This window comes from Sphaeramia orbicularis, chromosome 8 (genome assembly GCF_902148855.1).
Source record: "Sphaeramia orbicularis chromosome 8, fSphaOr1.1, whole genome shotgun sequence".
NCBI classification, from domain to species: Eukaryota; Metazoa; Chordata; class Actinopteri; order Kurtiformes; family Apogonidae; genus Sphaeramia; species Sphaeramia orbicularis.
In genome coordinates this window covers 19,602,699-19,625,996 of record NC_043964.1, presented here as the reverse complement: position 1 = coordinate 19,625,996, position 23,298 = coordinate 19,602,699, and the positions used below count along the sequence as shown (strand labels likewise).

Below are 23,298 nucleotides of genomic sequence, written 5' to 3'. Positions count from 1 at the left end.
GAGAGCAACCTCCTCTGTAGCTTTTCTGGTTAAAAACAATAGCTGGTTGAGTAAGTGGTTTTACGTTCTGCTGAGGTAATGAGCCTTAGCTGAGTTACATGAAAAGACATTGGCCTCCAATCCACAGTAGCTAAAGGTGAAAAAACAGTGAAGGTGTTTCATCATTTTGTGAGCAGGTTTACTTCAAAAGCAAATATACCCTTACGTTTACATGATATAAAAATGCAATGAGGTAAAACCCCCAAAACTTATAGAAAATGTGTTTATTTATCCTTTTAAACAGGTCCAACGAGCAAAGCAACATGAAACAATACGTCCATCTGGAGAACACAGAATACCAGAGAACAGATTATTCTTTTAAGTCTATTTACAAGCATAGAGATGAAGTGTTGAAATGAGATCTATCCTTGTGTGCAAACAGTGACTTTCTCTGTTGTATATGACAAGTGCTGTTAAAATGTCAACACGCTTCATGTGACTGGTATATAGATATTTTTTTTTGGCTTGAGCCCAACTTCAGCTTCACATTCTTCCTGGTCATGGTAAGAATGAGCATGTCAGCAGCAGACACAGTGCAAATAGACTGGGATGTGAGAGCCTGCATTACCCATCATGCAATGCATTCTGTCAGTCCTACTCCCATTATTCAAGGCAATTGTTTCTTACACTGTGGACGTTTAACTGTAAATCAACTGCACAAAAAGATAGTGACTATATAGAGTATAAAAATAGACCAAAACAAGGCAGCAGGTTGTCTTAACATTACCAGGAACAGTGGATAAAAGGCAACAAAAAGGGGAAAACGGAAAAATGTTAGCACACTTAAATTGCTGTACAGATGAAAAAAACTGCCTTCACTGAAGTATAAGGTAAGGACCGTTCAATGCACGTTGTGTTATAGAATCTCAGAACATAATGACCCCCAAAAATACAGTGTTTTCCCATTTTATATTTGGTTAATATCTTATAGGCATAAAAACCCACCCTACTTATCTTACTTATGAAACACAAGTATACTAGACTATTACATGCCAATAAATAACTAATCAGATAAGCTGTTGAAGCCAAATACTTGTCTGTACAGACATGAGAAGAAAATTTTCTTTGTACAAGGAAAGAGGGGCTTGTAAATTGAATGACATAAACTACCTACACATTTATATGCTGACTGGATTAAGGTTCAAGAAAATTTTATTCACTGTTCTTGCGTGCCCCAGGAAATGTAGTCAGGCCGTGTGGCTGCGCTGTACTCATCTACCAACTGTTGGACTACTTCACGGGAGTTGTCCAGCTCGTCAAAGTTGTCCTTGAATATGTCCTCTTTGCGGAACTGCTCCAAGAAAGCCTCGCGCTTACGGAGTTTGTCATACTGCCGACACGTTCGCTCGAACAACTGTGGGACAGTAACAGAAAGGAAATCAAAACTCTGCCTGACGCCCTGAAAGAGGATCTGTTTCATGTTCTTTTTTTTAGATCTCTAAAACACTTTGTTTTTTAAGCTCCAGAGAAAAGAATACATGTCTGACTTCACAGGGAAATGCTTGGATGACTACAATTTCCCTTTACCTTAAACGAAATAACGAGACAAAGTTTCATTCTGGCATTGTGGTCTGACAAGGGAATATTCAATCATATCAGATGACGTAATTTAATGACATCACACAACTGCATTTTCTTTCACAGCTCATGTTTTACACCAGCAATGAGAGAACATTTATATTTTTGAGGAAATGTCTTGTTTGGCAGTATCACTATCCTAAACGTCATTTGTGCAGAATTCCCCTGGATCAACTAGAGTGGGGGTTTTGAGTCAATGCATGTCCTTTGACAGTATTGACTCAGAACAAACACAGACACTGCTTGCTTGTAAATCTACTGTCTAAGCACACGCTGCAGGAGAATGTAACTGAACAGGTTGAGGTGATGTTACCTAAAGAGGAGAACTTACAGAGGAGATACTTGTGTGGTTGGCCATCATCAGGCCGCTGACTCGGTGGGCCGAGGGTAGGTATGGAGATTTCCTGGACAATGCAACCTGGATGCTGGCAGGACCCCAGGGAATAAAACTTGCAAGCTTTCTCTCCCTGATCCTTTGGAGGCTTTTATGCACCTGGTAGAAAAATAAACCACATGAGTCTCTAAATGCGTTCACTTCTAACATTCCAACTGTATTTACTGTATGTTAGTACCTGTGTGGGGTCCACTTCTCCCTGGATGATGTTAAGGATAGCGATGTAGCAGTGGCTTGGCTGTCTCTCCCTTCCTGTGGACACCATCACATTTTTGGGCTGCAGCAGTCTCCTCATTACATCTAGTACAGTGGTTTTCCTCACACTGGCAACCTGAGACATAGAAAATGTATTAACATCAATAAAACATAACATTTTAGGGAGCATATGTATTTTAAATAAATAGTACTGAAAGTAAAACTGTGTTTCTATCCAACATACCCAGTACTATAGAACTAAGAGGTTTCTTTCCACTGTTGGTTTTCCACTGTTATCTATAGGCCCACGCAGATTAGGCAAATTAGTCAACATGTGTTGACAGCACTTCTGTGCACGACTATTTCAACCTCAGTATAAATGCTCAATAAAACCTGGACTTCATCATGTATCCATCTGTCACATGCTCAGTAATCACTTCAAAGCCCAATGGAAAAAAAAATGTTTAAAAAAATATGAGTGCTGAAATAAAATGAACCCACTATTGACAAATTCCAACAGTAGGCTTCTAGTTTCTGCAAATGAAACGGAGCCTAACAATCATCACAATAAACTGAGAGGGTTAATATGAAAACCTCCTTTGTATCATTTCATCAGAGCAGATGCCATTTTGTTACTTGCATGAACTCACCGACTGGTCGGTTGTGAGTGGTGTGTACCCAGTCATGAGGAAGTGAAGGCGGGGGGTGGGGATGAGGGATGCAATCAGTCCAATGAGGTCATTGTTCATATAACCTGGGTAGCGCAGGGTGGTTGTGCTGGCAGACATGATGGTGGAGACCTGTGTGAAGGAAGCATGTGTTAGGTACAGAGTTTTCTATATATACAGTTCAAAGCAGAGTTTCTGCAAATTTCAGCAAGTGTTTTTAAGAACATGATGAATGCAATTTAAGACCTGCATCCCGTCACGCTGGATCTAGACTATGATGATATTTTCCACGTGAATACAGAACAGAATTGCATTATTGCTGTTGTTAGTTGGTAGCTTTTAGTTTTTCTGACTTTTCATGGGACACCTTTATACCCATAAAAAAAAGGTATAACTGCCACTAGCTGGTTAACAAAGACCATTTTTGTGCAAGAAAATTCTCAGTAAATGGACATCATAAGCATGTCCATATACACTTTAGTGACAATTGAAGGCATTTTTCAGTTTTAGCTTTGAAAATTGAGAATATCGTGTCAATCAGGATAGTTCACATCAAACAATAAGAAAACTACTGATAGCAATATGAAGTTTAATAACAATAGAGGTCTTGAAAATATTCAGTTATGGGAGATCACAAAAGAAAACTAAGTTATGACAGTATGAATTTTATCTTTCAGAATATTGCTGCTCATGATATTTTCTTTTCAATACAGCTCAGTATTTTACTTACAACTATAATATTAGAGTAATTTACAGTCCTGTTTGTTTTTTACACTCAAACAGTTCTCTATACTGACGGGAGATACAACACCCCTTTGTTAAGATAATTTGACACGGTTTGGAAAAAAGACGCTTTTAAATAACAGAGCTGAAAACTGAGACTTACCCTGAATTTTTCGATGTATTTTTTGTAACTTAAGACACCTGAATAAACCCCCCCCCCCCCCCCAAAAAAAAATGAACCTGCAAGTGCACTTTAACTGTTTCCACGAGGTGCAACAGGCTTCAAATACATTATTTTCGACATGCACTAATTTAGCTCTCGCTGTAGTGCTTTAGGGTTTAAATCAATTTTTTAACCCTGTCAAGATCATATTTAAGACATTTGGCGGTCTACAATTACACTTTTTTTTTTACCCTTTAAGGATCTTTGGAAACCCTGCACATGTGTGCCTCCTGTCAAGCAGCTGCCATGTGCTGCTCATTTCGAAGAAAACTGAAATCTAGTCTGACAAACCCCTGACTTGTCAAACTAGTTTGTGAATCTCATAATTTGGAAGTGAGCATGTGTCTCCTTGCAGTCTGTCTCAACATTTGCTTTGTTCAAAGGCAGGTTAGAATAGATTAGACACATGTGAAAAAAACCTGCTGAGTGACAAGGTGAAAAAACCTGTTACCGCTGTTTTATGACTCTTACTCACCAGTTGATTGATCTGGGAGAATGAGGGGTTCTGGATATGTAGTCTGTCTGTGGCAATGCGATTTAAAGCCGTGTTATCCAAAACCACCTGATGCACAAAGACAGAGCACAGTTATTAGACAAATGAAAACAGAGGAAGAGACTCCCTCCAGCACAACAGTGCGGTGAAAGTCAATACACTGCTTCAATGTTAAGGAAAGAGGATATCAGAATAATGACGCAGTCAAGGAACCTCTTAAGAACAACAGTGTGCTGTTGTTAGGAGAGCTGAACATAAAAGGCACACTGTACAGTCACAACAGGAGGGCCAATTCTTGGGCAGATTCTATTAGCTCAGTGGCTAATTTAATCAATGTGAGGGCCTTATGCAAGACCCTCGAGGAAGTAGGTATTAGAGAGGAAACGCCATTAGACTGTCACAGCATCTCAGACTAATACAATCACCAATTTAAGACTGAGATTTAATAAGTTCAGTTTGTATCGTCCCAGTGCTGGCGTGGCACTTCACTTCTGTAGTGGTGGCTACACAAGCGCTCCAGCAGCAAAAAGTACCTCTTTAACAAAATAACCAATTCAAGTTCCTCCTCTATATGCAGTTTGTAGTTGTAAAATCAAGTCTGCTTGGAAATTAAAGAGTTTTACAACAGCAAATTTTGTATTAGAGCTGATAACACTTAACTTCACATATTCAATGAAACATCTATGACCATTTATTGACATCTACATCATGAATTTAGCGCAAAGAATGCCATTTTCATTCATACCTTCTATTGTTTAATACCAGTAAATGTTATTTTTCCATGGGGGAAACTTGTATTATTACACTGAAAATAATTTGTGGAACAATTGCTCTTCAACCCAAATTTCATGATAACAGCTCAGCATCTGAAAAGAAAATAAATACTTCCGTATGTATTTGTAGTAGTTAAACCACTGTAGTGTGATGTGCAAGACTAGTGAAGTACTTTTAAAAAAAGCACCAAATAAACCATATAATTTCACTTTAGTGTAACAATTGCCGTGTACTTATTTGTGACTATACTGTTTATATAAGTTTCACATAATCAAGCTGAGCCAGTACAGTATGAGCTCCAATTTCTAAAATGCTGTTTTTATAGCACAGCAAAGTTTATAACAGACCCTTGAGACTGAATTTAGCTTTAATCATATCAGAGTTTGATGTTTCTGATGTCTTCAGTTAATTTGATGTTTACTTCCTGTTTTCTGACCTTTCCCATTTATATCAGACATGAAACTTAGCCATCAAGGTTAATAGGGGAGATTATTTTGCTCTCTTGTTTCACCTTTGGCACAGCTTGGCTACTGTGCTGCACAGATGGGATGATTACAAGTTAACCAGGGCTTGGTAAAATATTCAAATGCACCTTCTGTGGTTATTTACAGCCACAGACAGCACTGGGATTAATCAACGTCTATTCACAGGCGCTGCTCACCACACAGTCAGCATTCTGCGTGAGCCTCTTCAGCGTGAGCAGCGAGTTGTACGGCTGAACAACCACGTCACTCATCTCATCCTGGTTTGGGAAAACAGAGTATGTCTGCACCAGCTTCTTTGGGTATCTGGAGACCGAAAACATGTGCTATTTATACACACCAGAAAACAAGATAACTGCAAGAAAAACATTTAAGATTTGTCATTGCTTAGTCATCACTCCAACTAAGAATTGAAATCAGTTTTTCATTAAAAGACCTGTCATTGAGTTTTTCCAGGAGGTAGGATCCAAGACCAGAGCCGGTCCCTCCAGCAATGGAGTGACACAGGACAAATCCCTGCAGAGACAAAGAGTTACTTATTACTTACAGTTGAAATTCACAGCTACAGTATGTGCCACGTGTGTGCTGGGCTTCCTGTAAACTCTACTGATGCAGAAAGCCGAGTGTGTGTGTGGGTGACCAAATGCCTCTCTTCCTGGGCAGTTATATAAATGGGAGTGCAGCCCCACCTCACAAATATACTCCCTCATCCCCCCCAAGACAGCCATGTAATACCTGCCTTCTACACTCGCCCGGCTATTATCACCAGACATTCTACACGCCACACCCTGCCAACATACACACAGCAGCTCAGCCCACCTTCCTATCCAACGCACACATGAGTGCACACACTAAATAATAATGTGGGGTCATAAGAACGAGTTACAGAAATTGCAGACCTTTGAGGGGAAATGTGAGTGCTATTTTATGGGAGGCTGGCAGGAGAAGAAAGTTCACCATAAAAAAAAGGCAAGGAATAATAGTGAGGCTTTGCTGGTTTTATGATGACAGGAATCCTTTTAACATGTTTAATTTAAGATCGAGTTGCAACTTACTCTTTAGTGGGCTGTTGACTATACAGTGCTAAATACCTCCACAGAGCGCTATTGTAATTAATGTATTACATTACTTTTCATGTTTAAAATTCCACACTGCTACAGCCAAATGTGTGATGAAGAGACTTGCCTCCAAACTGTCACTGCCATCTGCCTCGCGGTCAATGATATCAAAGATGTCCTCTTGGATTTTTTTGCCCTGGGAAGGAGAAATAGGGAAAAATGGCAGAGATACTTTGCTGAATTGTTTCTTGTTTAGTTTGGAATGAGGACCTTTAATGTCATTTTACGCAAATTACTTGTGAATATCCACTAGCCCAGTTGTTCCCAGCACCTCCACCATGCTCAGAGAGGTAGATGTTCTCTGGGTTGTACAAGTTGGCATAAGGGGAGTTGAGGATGGAGTGGATCACCCTGGGCTCCAGATCGAGGAGGACTGCGCGGGGGATGTAGTGCTCATCATCAGCCTGTGAAGTGCATGAACAATCGAATCAGATGACGAAACTGCATATTCTGTAGGTTATGTCCTTGTATGGGGGTATGGGATCTTTTAGATTATACTACAACTACTCCATCTAGTGACAGATAATGTAACTGCAATTCAAGTACATAGGGTTTCTGCAGGTATCAGCAAATCTAATTGAATGCTTTTTAATGTCCTTTTTAATGGTACTTTAAACAAATTTAATGCCCACATCCAACTGCAGATACAGTTTTATATAGAGTTTTATGACGGTTTACCATCGACAGGCTTTAACCAGGTTTTGAATAGTTCTTCCTACAATCACTTCTGCTGAAACTAGCATTTTCCCATTTTTCTGACATTTGCCAATATTCCCTCCGCTCTTTTGCCACAGCATGAGCACGCTCACAGCATGTTGCATTCCAAGCATCCGGTGTTGTGACTTCATATATCGGCCATAAACAATAACCAATTAAAGGGTTACGCCTGTCAATCATCACACTATACTTCTTATCAAAATGATTAATGTTTATATAAGAAAAATAAAAGGTGAATAACAATGCATTTTTTTCCATCAAGTGCATTTAATTTTTTAATAGCGCTGGACATCAAATTGAATGCTATTTAATGCCATTTAAGGCCTAAATTTTCACAAAATCTATGTAATTTCTTTTAATGCTTTTTAATGACCCACAGAAACCCTGATAGAGGCCTCATCCAATACAGACACTGATTGCATTTACACACACAAAATATTCTGTGATTTTTCATTTGGATTTAATCCAATAGTGACAAAAAGGTTAAGATCTCAAAGCTTTGGGTAGCAACCTGTGGAAAACATGCAAATTACATTTATTTCACAAATGCCTTGTATACACGTCCCAAGAATCATCACAGAACCAAAATTTTTTGCATATTCCACTAAACTTAAAAAAAAAAAAGAAGCCCTACTTCAGAATACCCAAAATGAGGTTTACATGATACCTGTCAAATACAGGAATATTGTTATTTTCTGCAGAATACTAATCTGTATGTCAATGCTGCCTATTTAGAATACATGGTATTAGGATATGCAAGCATCTCTAGCCCCTTTTACCACAGTCTACACAAGAGCAATGTCAAACAATATGGAGAGAATCCATAGATAACTCACAAAAGTACAACTGCCAAAACCAATCCACACCAAGTCTCTCTGACCACCACCACAGATTCATTCACACGCTGATGCACTGCCACCAAATATGTTTGTTTTTTTTCCTTTTTAATTAAAACTCAAGGCACATGTTGACAGACACTGCACTGAGGTGTTGAAGAGCCATTGTTTAGTCTACAAAGTCAGTTTCCCTTAAACTCAGGTCACAATGTAAAAAATAAATAAATGTTTCCTGTTTTTCTTCTTCAGTTACAGTCATCATGATGTATGGTAAATACTTGGTGGGGTCTGACATTACATACTGGCATGCTAATTAGTAAGCTAAAACACTTTGCAAGTTTTTTAGTATATCCAAAACCATAGTATGTAGTATGTGAAATGAGTACCATATGCAAGTAAATATTACAGTATGCAAGCTGTGGACACTTCACTAGCATACATATCCCACAATACCATGCAGTACTGGCTTATGTTGTGTATGTCACATGTAGCATGGGATTTCAAAGTATTAAGTAACAGAGTCGTTGTTTTGTGATACCGTTGACAATAGGCTGTCAACTGAAAAAAGTCATGGTGCAATAAAATACTAGTATTCCCACCACTAACAGTGTTCTGTCTGTCTGTCTGTCTGTGTAAAAACCTATATATATATATATATATATATATATATATATATATATATATATATATATATATATTTATATATTAATATAAGATATACATTTTATAAGCTGTAGGATTTTAACCATAAAATAATAGTCTACAGATTGTGACATTCTTACAGAAGCTGGGCTCTTTCAATTTATACTACAACCTCACCATCTAGTGACACATAATGTTATTGCACTGCAACTGCACAAAGGCATCGTGCAACATAGACAACTTGCATAGTGTTCCTAAAAGAGGGTTTCATGACTCATAACAGACACACAGAGAACTAGAGCTGCCCATGATTGTTTACCTGATAGAAGAACACATCTTTCCTGTCAGTCCCTTCAGTTGCAAACTCCTCAACAATCCCCTCTGGACTGATGCCATGCTCTGCACACAGCTGTTTCCAAAACTCAAACCCAACTGCAAACAAAAAGACGAGCAGGTTTTTTCTACCTTTACAATTGATCATATGCAGAAAAACGTGGCAATTAGTATAACATTAATGTCAAGGGGACATGCAGGAACTGAAAGGCCTTTGAGGTATAATGATGATGGTGTACAAACCATAAATAATATATGAAATAATTCTGTGTGGGCTATTTCAATGACACTATTCACACGGACAGCTATTAGCATGAATTTTACAGTAAAGAGCCTACTAGTTATGTGTGTAGTACCTTGTACTTGTATTGCTACTGTTCAAAACATACATACAGCAAAGTTAGATACAGTAGTAGATAATAATACGCTAATACCGTTGCATAGCTGATAGCTTGACACATCATCCTAGCTAGCTAGTTAACTTCAGTGGAAATAAGCTAGGTTTACTGTGCGTAGAAGGATACTAAGCTTAGCATCCATGGCGATTTTCACATACTTTGGTTTCCACATTGCCCCAGCTGGAGCGTTATGATTTCCCGCGGCATCTTCACTCTTCAGGTGCTCCTTGTTAGCTAGCTTGCTAGCTGCTTGCTAGCTAAACAGTACTCGAATAATACTGCTCCTCCAGCACAACACTACAGCCCGCTTCTTCCCGCTTGGTGTTGATGTGATGCTCATGCGCACTTCTTCCTCTGTTTATTAGCGAACAATGAACCGATATTTAATGAGTATACCGCCCCCTGCTGTATCGGAGCGTGTGAGGGTAAAACAGATTGGGGACACATTTGAAACACTGAAGATAATATGATATGAAATGAAAGATTATGGTCCAATTTTTTTATTTGCTCAAAAACAGTTCTAAATAATCGCAACGGTATCAGTTAGTCATATGTGAGGTATTTCAGACTGATTAAAATATTTTTTTGGGGGGGAGGGTCAATAGTGACCACCAGCACTGTCGAAAAAAAAAAAGAGATTTTGGTCCAGTTTTTTTAATTTGCTTAACCCTTTCATGCATGAATTACGAAAACCTTAATCAAGATTTTTATGCCTGAGTGTTTTTATTCCTCTTTAGACATAGAAAAACAAAAAAAAAACAATGCGATTGAATTTTTTTTTTATGAATCTTTTTTTCACAGAGTTACAAAAATGTCCACTCAGCTGGACAGCATGCATTTGATTTCTGAAGCAAAGAAACATATATTAAAACCCATTATCATAAAGTGATATACTGTGTGAAAACTATGAAATATATATATTTTTGATGCAGCTAATCTCATGTTTTCACATATTTTATCATATTCTAATACTAGTTATGGAGATAATACGCACAAAAAAACCCAACTTTTTGTTTGAGAAAATTAACAGTTGATTTACACTCAAATACGTTAGTGCAGATCAGGTTTATCAAGAACAACAAAGTTACAGTCATGGTCTGAATGTCAGTGTAGATAATGCATGAGCGTCCACTGTGCTGGTTGATATCCTCCTGAGACCCAGGAAAGTGAACATTTTTAGCTTTTTTTTTTTTTTTTTTTACATTAAACAGTCATCTTGATTGGAAACTGCATAATGCAACAGTTTTTTCAGATACATTTTTAAAATTATTTTATTTATTTATTTTTTAATGGAATGTCCTTTTTAATGAACAGCACTTTTTTTTAGTGAAACTGTCAAACTTCTGTCCCCTACAGAGGACAAAAATGCATTGCTGGGTCTCGGGAGGACATGGAACTAAAACATCTAAACCCATGAACATACAAGAGAACAGCTAGAGAACAGGTGTCCGCTGTAGTGACCACTATGCATGAAAGGGTTAAAATCAATTGTAAATAACCCCAAAGGCTTCAATTAGTGATGTGTGAGGTATTTCAGACTGTTTAAAACCATTTTGAGGAGTGTCAGCAGTGTTCATACATGGGGCGGGGGGGTACATGGTCCAAAAAAAAGAGATTTTGGTTCAAATTTTTTTACTTATATACAGGGTGTCCCATAAGTCTCCATACATAGGAAAAATAAACATTTCTTGACATAAACCATTTTTATTTATATAATATGCTCTATATGACTGCCATTTTGTCGGGACCACATTTCAATGCGTGTCCTCCACTGCTGAAGAACTATAAAGAAGAAATATAAAGAAATACATGTTAGAACCATATGTATTATGTCTCCTATGTATGGAGACTTATGGGACACCCTGTACATATATGACATTTAACACACTTTTTAAGTATTAAAACCTACATTTTAAGTACATATTGAATTTTGTGGGTATGATCATGTTATTCTCACCAGAACCAAAGTACAATGAGAAGCTTTTCCATCTTTCAGTGATCACACAAAGAAATTACAACTACTTGTCATTCTCATCTTTTTTCTATATTCTGTGCATACCACAAAGGAAACAAAATACTTTCAAAAGCATGAGGAAAACAAGTAGTAACTGGGAAAATATACACAGAAACAGGGTACTGGTAATAAGGAGAGAGTTGGGAAGAAGCTGTTTTAGTGGGATGATTAGGTTTTGGTCATGAAGGACTTCAGGCTCAGACTGGGAGGCTGCAGCCAATCACCCTCTCAGTAGACAAAATGGTACGCTGCAGTCTCCTCTTGTCCTTGCAGCAGTGAAAAAGGTGATACTAAGGAGGTGAGAATGGGCTCTATTACAGCAGTATACAAAAGCACTATAATGACATTTTCTGCTGGGCCTTCTCAGTGAATGAGTTGATGTTGCATGGCTACAGAAGGATCTGGCAGAGCTCCACTGTATGGGCAGCAAGTCTACATAGACTGGATTTTAAGTATTTGTCTTAAAAGACAATAAACTCTTTCACTGCTTTGCACATAGGAGTCTCATAAAGCTTGTTGTTGAATTGAGATGACACAAGATGAAGTTGAATTTTTTTCACTCATCAATAACACAGTGGAAGAACTGGAGGTACAGAGCTGGTGAATGGAGTTCTAGAAGATGGTGTCAGGACTGATCCATTGTCTCTCAGATGTACAGAGTTGTTCATTCAGGTCACAAATAGATTTATTAAAAAAAAAAACATACAAAATACACAGAACTTGGAAATATTATCATGAACTGGATGGCTTGGATAGGAAATTTAAACATAACACTTCCTCTTCATTTCACAATGAAACTAATGGATTAACCCTTTCATGCATGAATTATGAGAACCTGGGTTGAGATTTTTTTCCTGGGTGTTTTTATTCATCTTTAGGCATGAAAAAAAAACAATGTGATTTTTTTTTTTTTTTTTTTTTTTTTTTAGGAACCTGTTTTTCATTTAGTTAGAAAAACATCCACTCAACTGGACACCAAGCATTTAATTTTTGAAGCAAAGAAACGTGTATTTAAAACCCATAATCAGAAAGTCATTTTCTGTGTGGAAACTATTCATTCATTCATTCATTCATTCATTCATTTTTTGTTTATCCATCCATTTACAGAATACATGCAAATTCAAAATTCCAAAATCATTCATCTACACTTGAAAAGGAGTTGGAAGAAGAAAAACTATGAAACAAAAACATTTTTCATGCAGCTAATCTGGTGTTTTCTCACATTTTAACATAGTCTAATACTAGTTATTACTAAATTCATGGAGATAAAATCCAAAAAAAAAAACCCAAAAAACTTTGTGATTGAGAAAACTGTTTATTACAGTCTACTAACAATTAGCAATTGATTTAAAGCATGTTACTGCAGATCAGGTTTATCAAGAACAGCAAAGTTACAGTTATGGTATGAATTGCAGTGGATGGGATGATGCATAAGCGTCCACTGTGTTGGCTGATATGCAACGAAAACAACAAAACCCATGAATACACAAGAGAACAGCTGTAGAATATCTGTCCACTCTACTGACCACTATGCATGAAAGGGTTAATATTTGATGTAGTTATATCTTATGACCACTAGATGGCAGTATATACAGAGGCATTTGCTGGAAACTAGAAACGTGGGACTACGATACAATAACGATAATAATTCCCTTCACTTAGCTAAAGACTCTGTGCTTCTAATTATATTCATTTTTTACAGTGAACATAAAAAATAATAGACAAAATAACGTGTAAGCACAAATTTAACGCTCACGCACTTATTTACAGTATTTGAGGTGGAAAAAATCCTATAACTCTGAACGCCTCGTGACGCAGGCCCCCGTGCGGAATCTGATTGGGCTACAGAGCTCTGAGAAAAACAGGTTACGCCATATTGTAATTTTTAAAGACAGTGGTACATTTCTGCAAAAATGACAGAATAGTAAGTGTCATTTGTTCCATAATAATTTCACAGTGGTATTGATATTATTTTTTCCTTCAGATACAGTCAGAGAATCAGTTTTAGACGCTGACACGGTGATTCCGCTGTCGTCGCTTACTGTTAGCTTGGAGTTAGCTTAGGTGTTAACAGCCGATGTTGTGAGTAGAGCTGCTCCGCGGTGCTGTGGTCCTCAAGCTGTTTACCTGTGTGCACTTAAGCCAAGTCTTTATTTTACAGGCTTACTTTATTGACGGTAGACGCTAAGATGGCGCATACAGGGGCAAAGGAAGACACAACCATGGAGCATTCCTCTGCCAAACAGGGATCGAGTATGTGCCTGCGGAGTCGACCGTGCTCCAGCGAGAGAGACGGTCAGGTACGGGCTGTGAAAGCCTGTCTCCAGTCCAGGTTGGGGCCCTACGAGCCCGTCCTGACCTACCTACAGTCCGTCCTCGTGTGGGAGAGACCCTTTCAGTGTGTGCTTCTCTACATTGTGGTCAACATTGTGTTCTGGTGAGTGTCTGCTCATCTTTGGTTAAAGTTTTCTGGCGTGTTTTTCACCTCAGACTCATTCTGTTAGTGTTTGTGTCACTGTGGAAATGTGTTTTGTTTCAGTGTTATCGTAGCCAACATTCACACAATACAAGGACTGTTTGGTCGTTAGGCAGGAGACAACGTGACTAGAAGCAGCTGGTGCTTTTACACAATGCAAAATGTTTCACCTGTCAGTTCAAGACGAGGCAGATGGTTCCCCAGTGGAGCTATATATAGATACTGTGAACGAACGCCTTTAACTTAATTCTAACGTGCCTTATCATCTTGAAGACAGCACAGTACTATGGATTATCTGATTTATTAGTTAAAGTGTGGATGCTTGTGAATGAGAGGCTGTAAAACAGGGATGTCAAACTCATTTCTTTCAGCCAAATTGGGTGTCATGTGGGCAAGACCAGTAAAGTAATAGCATCATAAACTATAATGAGTTTTTCTCTTTTAGTGCAATAAAAACATTAAATTATGAAAATACTTACATTTACAAAGTATCCTTTCACAGAAACATGTGAATAACCTGAAAAAACTGTAATTTTATAAGAAAAATAAGTGCAGTTGTAACAATTTTATGCCTCAACTTATCATTTGTACAAATGCATTACACACAATGTTACACAAACATCTGGTAACAGGTGTAATATTGCAAAAAATTTGGAGGTTGGAATTAAAATAAGAACAATTTCTCATTCGGTTTCTCATTTGCCCAGGTCATTGTTCTTCTTGGTAGTGCTTCAAGGTTCAACTGGACTAGTTTTACTTCAAAAGAGCAAAACTAGTCCAGTTGAACCTAGAAGTTAGCAAAATGGAGATGGCACTATTTATAGCTTGTTATGTTATTATTTTACTTTAGATCATATGGATATGAATGTGGAACCTGAACTAAAAATGAGTTTGACACCCTTGATTGTTAATATTTTCAGTGTAATTTTTGCATTTCGCAAATTCATCCCATGGGCCAGATTGGACCTTTTGGCGGGCAGGTTTTGGCCCCCAGGCCGCATGTTTGAGACCCTTGCTGCAAAATAAGTCAGAATAGGCAATTCAGAATCTAGAGGGAATCATTTTCAGTGTTAACTGGTGTGTGAACTGATTATATAATTCTGTATGGTAAGCATTATTTATGGTTATGTTTACTGCTGTGAATCTAGAGATATAGTATAAATAGACAAACTGGGAATCTATAAAGAGATACAATGCTTTAAATCTAATATTAGATAAACTAGCGTCATATATAAAGGTGGCTGTCCATACGCATACATTTTGGATAAAAAGTTTACCTTTTTTAACCTCCTAAGACCCAGGAAATGTCAGCAAAGTACAAGCTTTTTTTGTTTTTTATTGAATAAGTGCCTATATTGGAAACATCATGATGCAACAGTTTTTTCAGATGCAGTTTTTAAAATTTTTATGGAATGTCCTTTGTGGTGGACAGTTTCCTTTTCTTTTTTTTTGTATAAAGTTGTGAAACTCTTGTCCACAAATGTGGACAGAAAACCCATAGCTGGGTCTTAGGAGGTTAATGCAGTTGGAACAGTTGAATCTGCACATACTGTTCAAGCTTTAAATTAACAGTTGCCCTTACAGGTAATGAAATAAAAATAAAGATGTTTGCAGGAAGTAAATTGATTGTGTTTTTGAGGATCAATACTGTACTATACCACAATGGGTATATATCTATATCTATATCTATATATATATATATATATATATATATATATATATATATATATATATATATATATATATATATATAGAGAGAGAGAGAGAGAGAGAGAGAGAGAGAGATAGATAGATAGATAGATAGATAGATATTTTCTTACACCTCCTGTCATGTACAATAAAATGTACATATATTCTAACATGAAGACATAATACGATGTGTGCAATCCATGCCCCTGCTAGACAAAGACAAGGAATTACAGAAGGAAGCAGACGGACAAAGGGTAATATGTTTTGGCTTAATTGGGTCCTTGACAGTGCTTCATGGTAAAAGTCACTGACCTGGGACATTGAAGGAAAACCTGATTGGGTAGCCTACTTTGAAAGACCAGGCCTTCAGCTTTTATTTGATTAAACCAGTGGGCAGTGCCATGCCGTTTATCCCCGTCTCCCTTTTGCTTCGGCAGCTCAACTGTGCTGGCTGGTTGCATTCATGCCCTGTAGTTACGCACAAAGTTGCTTATGATGTCCAGTCACATGGAGATGGGGAGGCAACATGGGCACCCTGTCTAAAGTGAAATTGTCTTGATTTTACTCCTAAAGCATAGTCTATTTTAAACATTCAGGAGTGGCGACCAAACTCTATTAAATCTATTACTCCTACTGCAGAGCCAAAGTGTATTGTTAATATGTTGGTTAAGTGATATTATACCCCCGACATTCTCAGGACTGGGACATTCTCATGTTATTCTTTCAACTAACTGTAACTACTTATTACAGTGTTACCCTACATACTAGTAGGCCTTGTTTTGCCAACAAATTCTTTGTTAGGTTAATCTCTGCTGAATGGCAGAATCCCATAACATTGTTGTAGTCAACAAATTTCGGGGTCTTGTGATCTGAAAAGTGGAGCAACATGAAGGGACTTTAATTGTTGAGGCTCAAAACAGTGAAATGGCTTATGCAGAGGTGGACAGCTCTCCAACACAAATGGAAACCATCTGAAAAAAACAAAACAAAAAAACTGTCACACCAAAATGTTGAGCCTGAGAAATGGAGGGTATGTGAGGGATTTCGTCCCGTCTTGGTTCTTATTAAAGGAACCAGTACATGTTAACTAAAGAGTTTGCATTTTAATAAAATTTGTAATGAATTATTAAAATGATTGATGGTTTCTATTGGTAACTCCTGTTCTGACAATGTTTTGTCTGCTTTATTCCCTGCTAGGTTCTTTGCCCTGACCTCACTACGCCTGCTGTTCCTGTTGGCTTCTGGTCTGGCTGTGGCTGTCTGTGTTGATACATGGAGAAACAAGATCTGGCCAGAGATTAGAGGTAGTTACATGTTGATTCTGAAGTTTTTTGTTTGTTTTTTTGAACAGACTCTACATGTACATTGTCTGCTCTTTCTCCCTGGAGAACTTTATCTTTCTGGCATTGATTGTAACACAGATCTAGTCTGTGATGTAATTATGTGATCAGAAGTGATATGCTATCAGTCAGCAGTGGGAGACTCCAGTGATATGTAGGACAGTTAATCTCATGCACTTAAATAACAGTTACATACTGTGTGCGTGTATAGATACTGAGTGGACTAAAGCAGATCAAAGAGTGGAGACTTATTGAAGCATAAATAGGCAGATTAGTGATAATTAACGTGTTTATACAAATTATACATTGTATTTATGTGCATTACTGTATAAAATCTTTTTTTTAAATTGGTGAATTTTCTCTTTCCACAGTCAGAAGAAAGATGGAGGAATCAGAAAATGAGAGGTTTGTTTGTTTTCACTGGCAGTATTCCCTTACGCACATTAACAACAATAATCCAGATATAATGAGCTTGTAGATGAAGGTGTTTATGATGCTGTGTGTTTGTGTAGCTGGGGTCTGGTGCAGCCTGGGATCCTCAGTGTCCCTGAACTGTGTCACCACATCGCTGAGGCCTGGGTCAGTGGAGCAGTTCTCACATCCAGCATGATGCAGTACAAACGACACAACCCTGGCAAGGTGAGGACAATAGATAGTGTGGGAAACCATTGACAGAAAAACCTGTATTCTGTTGATGACGCAGCATGAACTGACCCCATTTCTCCAGTGTTTTATTTTCAAACGAAGACAAATGTTAAAATAGAAAAAAGGGTTCCATGATATTGTTAGTTATTATAATGAAAGAAATATCAATAATCTGTCAGTAATCTGTCTATAAGCATTGGATAAATCCACCATAATCCACTACACTTTTAATGACCTATATCTTTTGTTTTTCTGGGTCAGTTCTGCATCCTTACCTGTGGAGTCTTCACCTGTTTGGCTGTGGTTGGACGTTACATTCCTGGAGTGGTGCTCTCCTACTCTGCTGGTGAGTCTGAATGCTTCAAGCAGACCTAACTACATATGCAGGGCCCTTAATAAGACTACACTGGCAGGGAAACTCAGTCTGACTAGTCCTATTAAAAATGCATGGGTGGTGAAACCAGATCTGTGGGGCCCTGGTGCCAGGGCCGGGACCGTTGAGGTGATTAAAGCAAGGACGAGACGCACAAAGAAGGCGAGAAGGGAACCAGGCAGATAGCTTAGGAGGTCAGGCTGAGACTGGGCTAATCTTCTAAACCTCCAACCTGTGGGTTGGAGAGCCAGGGATGCAAGGCCTGCCAAAGGCCCTTCGCTCTGACGTCTGAAACAATCCACAGCAGCTTGTCCTGAACCTGTTAGCTACATGGGACAAACTTTGTGTTTCTGCTGAAGCAAGTTCAGACTTGTGTCTCCTAAGGTGATAAAAGTAGAACTCAATCTGTACAAGTGACAAAGCACAAACATCAGACCTGTCCTCTCTTTATTCTCTAATGTCCTCTCTGTTCTCCTGTAGTGTTGGCTACACTGCTGTCCCCGTTGGCAGCCTATCACAGGGTTTTCCAACATGTGTGTGTGAAGCTGGAGCCAGTCCTGCAGCGGCTGGACTTCAGTGTTAGTGGATATATGATGTCAAAGCCCATTGATAATCAGTGTAAGTACTGTTGTCTGGTTTGTTAATAATACATATAAAAACTAAATAAGATGTGTTTGAGCCACATTTATGTATCAGGATCACATATCAATTTATTTCACATCAATTCAAAACCTGTGGATGTAGTCAGTACTAAATATTGTGTGTCCAAGACTGTTTTGGATTTTAAATAATTTCCTCCTTGAAACCACTTTCCTGTCTCCTGACATAACTTGCTGTGTCATATATGCGCTCTGGGCAGTAAAGTAATTGATTAACAGCATGTTTGATATATTTACAGCAATGTAAACCACCACAAAAGTGCAAAGTTGGTTCCATGTGTGTTCACTCAGATAAACATATGCTTTGATAATGGAGTTTGCTGTTATGTGTGACACACAAACCATCAATCATTTAACCAGGGTGTTGTTCGTGGAGTGAAAATGACTACAAATGTTGAGGAAACAGAAGATAAAAAACAAGAGGTCAGCCTTACCGATAGGTGTGTGTGTGTGTGTGTGTGTGTGTGTGTGTGAGAGAGAACTGTGCAAACCATCTTGACCTGGATAAAAAATGTGGATAAATTCAGAATAACTATAAATAAAAAAAAATTTCTCCAGTGCTACATAAGTCATTTTATAGGTAATTGAAAGGACCTCAGTGATATTGACTGAAACATGATTTCTTTTTCTATTACAAATAATTTCAAATAAGAATATGAATATTGTGTCTGTATGCTCTGCAGTCTTGCGAAGGCCGATCCGTGGTGCAGCCTCAGGCGATGGCAGTGACAGTGAAGAAGAACTGGCTGCATTTTGCCCAACAGTAAGTTTTCTTGATTTCTAAATAGTATTTGTTAAACAATCAATGCATTCTGTTGAGATGAGTTGATGAATTGAACTATTTTTTTTGTCTTAACTATTATTAAAACTTACCAACAGTCAGATATGGTTTCTATTATTGATGACCAGGGACACCACCAATTTAGGTTTCAATCTTAATCTCTTTAGAGTACTAGCTACATGCTACACTAAGAGCTCACTGAGTCAAACACTTATTTTAGCTTTAGATGAACATTTTTCCAGTGTATATAAAGTAAACACTCTTATGAAGCACATGTACAATGCAAGTGCAAAACACCTCTTTTCTTTTTCTTATAATTTTATTTTTTCATTTGGGTAAATACTTAAGAACAGACTAAAACAGAAAAAAAACAACTAAGCACATTTGTATATCATGTCTGAAAAATCAACAGTGGTAAAACATGAAATTTAATATTAACACATTCCATATAAGTTCTCCGTTTGGAACCCCCCCCCCCCCAAAAAAAAAAACAAAAAAAACTCTTCTTAAAATAAATCTTCCGTTTGTTTCTTTTTTTGTTATATTTTGTTAAATAACGTACATTACAACAAAAAGATGTCACATTTTTGCCCTTATTTTCACTATTCTTATTTCAAAATCCACACAAGTTTCAACTCCATTACATTCAACCAATACAAATATAGCTTGTCATTTCCAGTTAAGTTAAATCTGGCCTCAGTGGGGTGATTATATACAATCCATTTTGATTACATTTCCATAAATTTACCCTGCTTTGCTTTTAATGTAAATGACAGTTTCTCCATTGCATAGATTTCACATTGCTTTTAACCAATCTTCAAGTTGTGATGCATCTAGAAACACCTCTTTTCAATTCATGTAGGGTTATATTTCTTTTAAATAATTACTTTGAGATAAAGCACTAGTTGGTGTTACATCAAATTGACACCATTTCTTCTTTAATTCAGTCCTCACTTATATGGAGGATCCTGTGTTTGATGATAATAACATTTAATTTAATAGAATTAACTGTGAACATAATGTACCTGTGTGGTTCAGTGCAGTGTTATTCACAGTACAACTTGTGAGCCGTTTCCTGTTGAGGTTACAGACTTCACATGATGCACTTTGTCGGTCATGTGCTTGTGTATTTTTGTCGGTATGTGTAGTGAAGCCTGGAGAAAGTATGAGAGAAAATAAGCCCCAACGTACCCGTCTAAGGCTCCCTGTGAAATGACTGTGTTCTTCATTTAATGTCTCTTCTAGTTTGATGATGCTGTTGTTGCAAAGGAGCTTGCACTGACAGACTCGGAGCACTCGGATGCTGAAGTGTCCTACACTGACAATGGAACATTTAACCTCTCTCGTGGTCAGACCCCGCTCACAGAGGGATCTGAGGGTACGTATTCAGGGTTTATAACTTTCCTTTGAACTTTCATCTGCTTCAGTCTCTCACATTGTTGCTGATGTTTCATGTCTAGATCTCGACAGACACAGTGACGCAGAAGAATCATTTGCACAAGACCTCCCAGACTTCCCCTCCATAAATCCCGATGCCACGTTAATGGATGACGACGACGACACGAGCATCGGGCTGCCCAGTCTAGGCCCATCTGGACTAGCTAGCCACCGGGCGTCGGTGCTCGACGTGGAGGGCCATCTGGATTCAGACCAGGAGGATCTGGATACGGAGTTGTCTCTCAGCGGATTGCCTCGCGCATCCGATCTCACTGGAGACCTGGCCGGAGTCATCGCCAGCAACATGATCCAGGCAGCGTTGGCCGGGGCCCTGCAGCCTCGCGCTCCTGCTTCCCAGCGCAGAGAAGGCCCACCCAGAGCCGGGGCGCATCGAAGCTACCGCAAGCAGTCCAGCTCAGAACTGGACACAGACTTGGACGGAGAGGACTTTGAAATGCTGGATCAGTCTGAACTGAACCAGATGGATCCCCTTGGAGGAGGCGGTAGCAGACGGGCAGAAAACCAGGGGTCTAACTTCTTGTCTAGTCTGCTTGGTAAACCACAGTAAGAGTAATGTGTGTGTGTGTGTGTGTGTGTATGTAAGTGGAAATGTTGAATGAGCTGTGAATGTGTTGTGAAAGGTGATTTTAGGTTCCCAGCAGCCCTGCTTCTGATCAGTTACCACTGTGAAGTACTTTATTTTTTCCCGTCTTACGTTTCAAGCTTCCTCCCAAAACTCTGCTCATCAAAAACCTTTACTTTGTAGGCTGAGCAATAGGACATACAACAAAAACTGATAAATATTGAAAAAAGTAATGAATAAACCAGCATTACTGAGCCTTGTGGAATTCACAAGGGTACCTGTTTGAGAGTAGAAATAATGAACAGTGCCCATAAAATCTTTTTTCTACATAGAGGTCGAGACACACAGGGCTATTTAACATGGGACCAAACGTGACATTCCTTTTGGTTGAGGTGCATGTTCACCAGTTCATGTTGCTGTTAATTTTGCTGTCCTTTCAAACGCCATGTGAAAATGATGAAACATGGACAAAATGATTGATCTGATGTTTGAGGTTTACAGAGATAACAGTCAGCAGGAATTATATCTTTGATGATAAAGAGGATATTTATGTTTGGATAAAAGCTTTTGGTTTTCTGTGTGATTTCTGTTCCTTTGTTTGTATGCTCTCTTACATACGAAGGCCGCTTCATACATTTTGAACGCTTGTTTTAGTTTTTTCAAAGAATGTCACATTGCAGTCTTAAGATATCGGACCCTCGCTGTTCATTGTATTTATAGATGTGTGGCCCAGGGTGAGGTACGCTTCATTTGTCTGTGTGAATAAGTTCAGGATTTTAGCCTTTTACATATTCTTTCCCTTTAATACAGGTCAGTAACATGCTGTTTCCATGTTTAATACCTTGAATTAGACCTTGTGTTTTCTCTTTCAAAAGTAAAGTTATACAAATTATGTTTGACCATTGTTTTACCACCTTTGTATTTCTTGTAGTTGACAGTCATGCTGACCTTTTTAAGAAGATTATCAAATATTCTTCAACTCATTGATCTTTTACTACTGGTCTTTTAACGGGGAAACATGTTTACATCAAAATTGGGTAGAGAACTATTTCTTTTTAAAAGTATTAGAACGTAAAGGTTTCAAGTGGCTTCTTTTGTGTTGGTCGACCTCATTTCCTTTTCGTGGACAAACCGATTTCTGTCAGTATAGGTCGAAATGTTACAATGGAAACGGCACTTTCAGACTCAGATGAGCCACAGCTGAGATGTATTGAAACACATATCTCACAGAGTCTCAAAACGCTGGGTTTTAATACAGAAAAAAAAAAAAAACATTGCTGTCTATTGTTCTTATCATTACAAGGAAATCATAGCTGTGAAAGATTTAGCACAATAGAAAAACAGATGAAAATTCGCTGGGATTTTGAGACTAAAAGTTTATTTTATTTGGTTTGACCACTTCAGTTAACAAGAATGTTGCTAATTACCTGCTCAAATTGTCAGTTGCTCAGTACGAGACCTGTAGTCAGTTTGATGTAATTTGCACAGTAGGGTTTTTCTCTTTATCTGGTTTTGATATGTTTTGATGTGCAAATCATATTGAATAAAATGTTTGCATTAAATCTGTTTTTGATGTTCTCATGTGACAGGGGTTCATCATTTCTGTTGACAAAACTCTTAAAATTATATAAGTGGTGGATTTATTTATTTTTTTTAAATTACAGATTATGAACTATCACTATTGCTAG

At 38.1% G+C, this 23,298-nt stretch overlaps 2 protein-coding genes across 2 annotated transcripts; one reads left to right on the top strand and one right to left on the bottom strand.

Moving 5' to 3' along the window:
• Window positions 1–246: 246 nt before the first annotated feature.
• Window positions 247–9,958, bottom strand: tubg1 (tubulin, gamma 1). Its single transcript, XM_030142403.1, has 11 exons — window positions 9,772–9,958; window positions 9,202–9,314; window positions 6,924–7,091; window positions 6,755–6,823; window positions 6,006–6,085; window positions 5,749–5,875; window positions 4,296–4,382; window positions 2,857–3,006; window positions 2,190–2,342; window positions 1,949–2,110; window positions 247–1,393 (listed from the first exon to the last, which is right to left on the bottom strand). The coding sequence occupies exons 1-11, from the start codon at window positions 9,818–9,820 to the stop codon at window positions 1,196–1,198; spliced, it is 1,356 nt and encodes a 451-aa protein (XP_029998263.1). The 5' UTR covers window positions 9,821–9,958; the 3' UTR covers window positions 247–1,195.
• A 3,473-nt stretch (window positions 9,959–13,431) lies between these two features.
• On the top strand, window positions 13,432–23,167 carry retreg3 (reticulophagy regulator family member 3). The gene is made up of 10 exons (XM_030142402.1): window positions 13,432–13,551; window positions 13,789–14,064; window positions 16,990–17,096; window positions 17,504–17,537; window positions 17,645–17,771; window positions 18,039–18,123; window positions 18,631–18,768; window positions 19,493–19,572; window positions 20,836–20,968; window positions 21,051–23,167. The coding sequence occupies exons 2-10, from the start codon at window positions 13,817–13,819 to the stop codon at window positions 21,593–21,595; spliced, it is 1,497 nt and encodes a 498-aa protein (XP_029998262.1). The 5' UTR covers window positions 13,432–13,551; window positions 13,789–13,816; the 3' UTR covers window positions 21,596–23,167.
• Window positions 23,168–23,298: the final 131 nt, after the last annotated feature.

Bases quoted from the DNA above. Each gene is read 5' to 3' on its own strand.
- tubg1 (XM_030142403.1), bottom strand. From the start codon at position 9,820: ATGCCGCGGGAAATCATAACGCTCCAGCTGGGGCAATGTGGAAACCAA. The intron at 6,086-6,754 runs GCAAGTCTCTTC...TTGTCTCTGCAG, and splicing joins ATGGCAGTGACAGTTTGGAG to GGATTTGTCCTGTGTCACTC. The intron at 3,007-4,295 runs GTGAGTAAGAGT...TCCTTCACACAG, and splicing joins TCTCCCAGATCAATCAACTG to GTCTCCACCATCATGTCTGC.
- retreg3 (XM_030142402.1), top strand. From the start codon at position 13,817: ATGGCGCATACAGGGGCAAAGGAAGACACAACCATGGAGCATTCCTCT. The intron at 19,573-20,835 runs GTAAGTTTTCTT...TGTCTCTTCTAG, and splicing joins TGGCTGCATTTTGCCCAACA to TTTGATGATGCTGTTGTTGC. The intron at 20,969-21,050 runs GTACGTATTCAG...TTTCATGTCTAG, and splicing joins GCTCACAGAGGGATCTGAGG to ATCTCGACAGACACAGTGAC.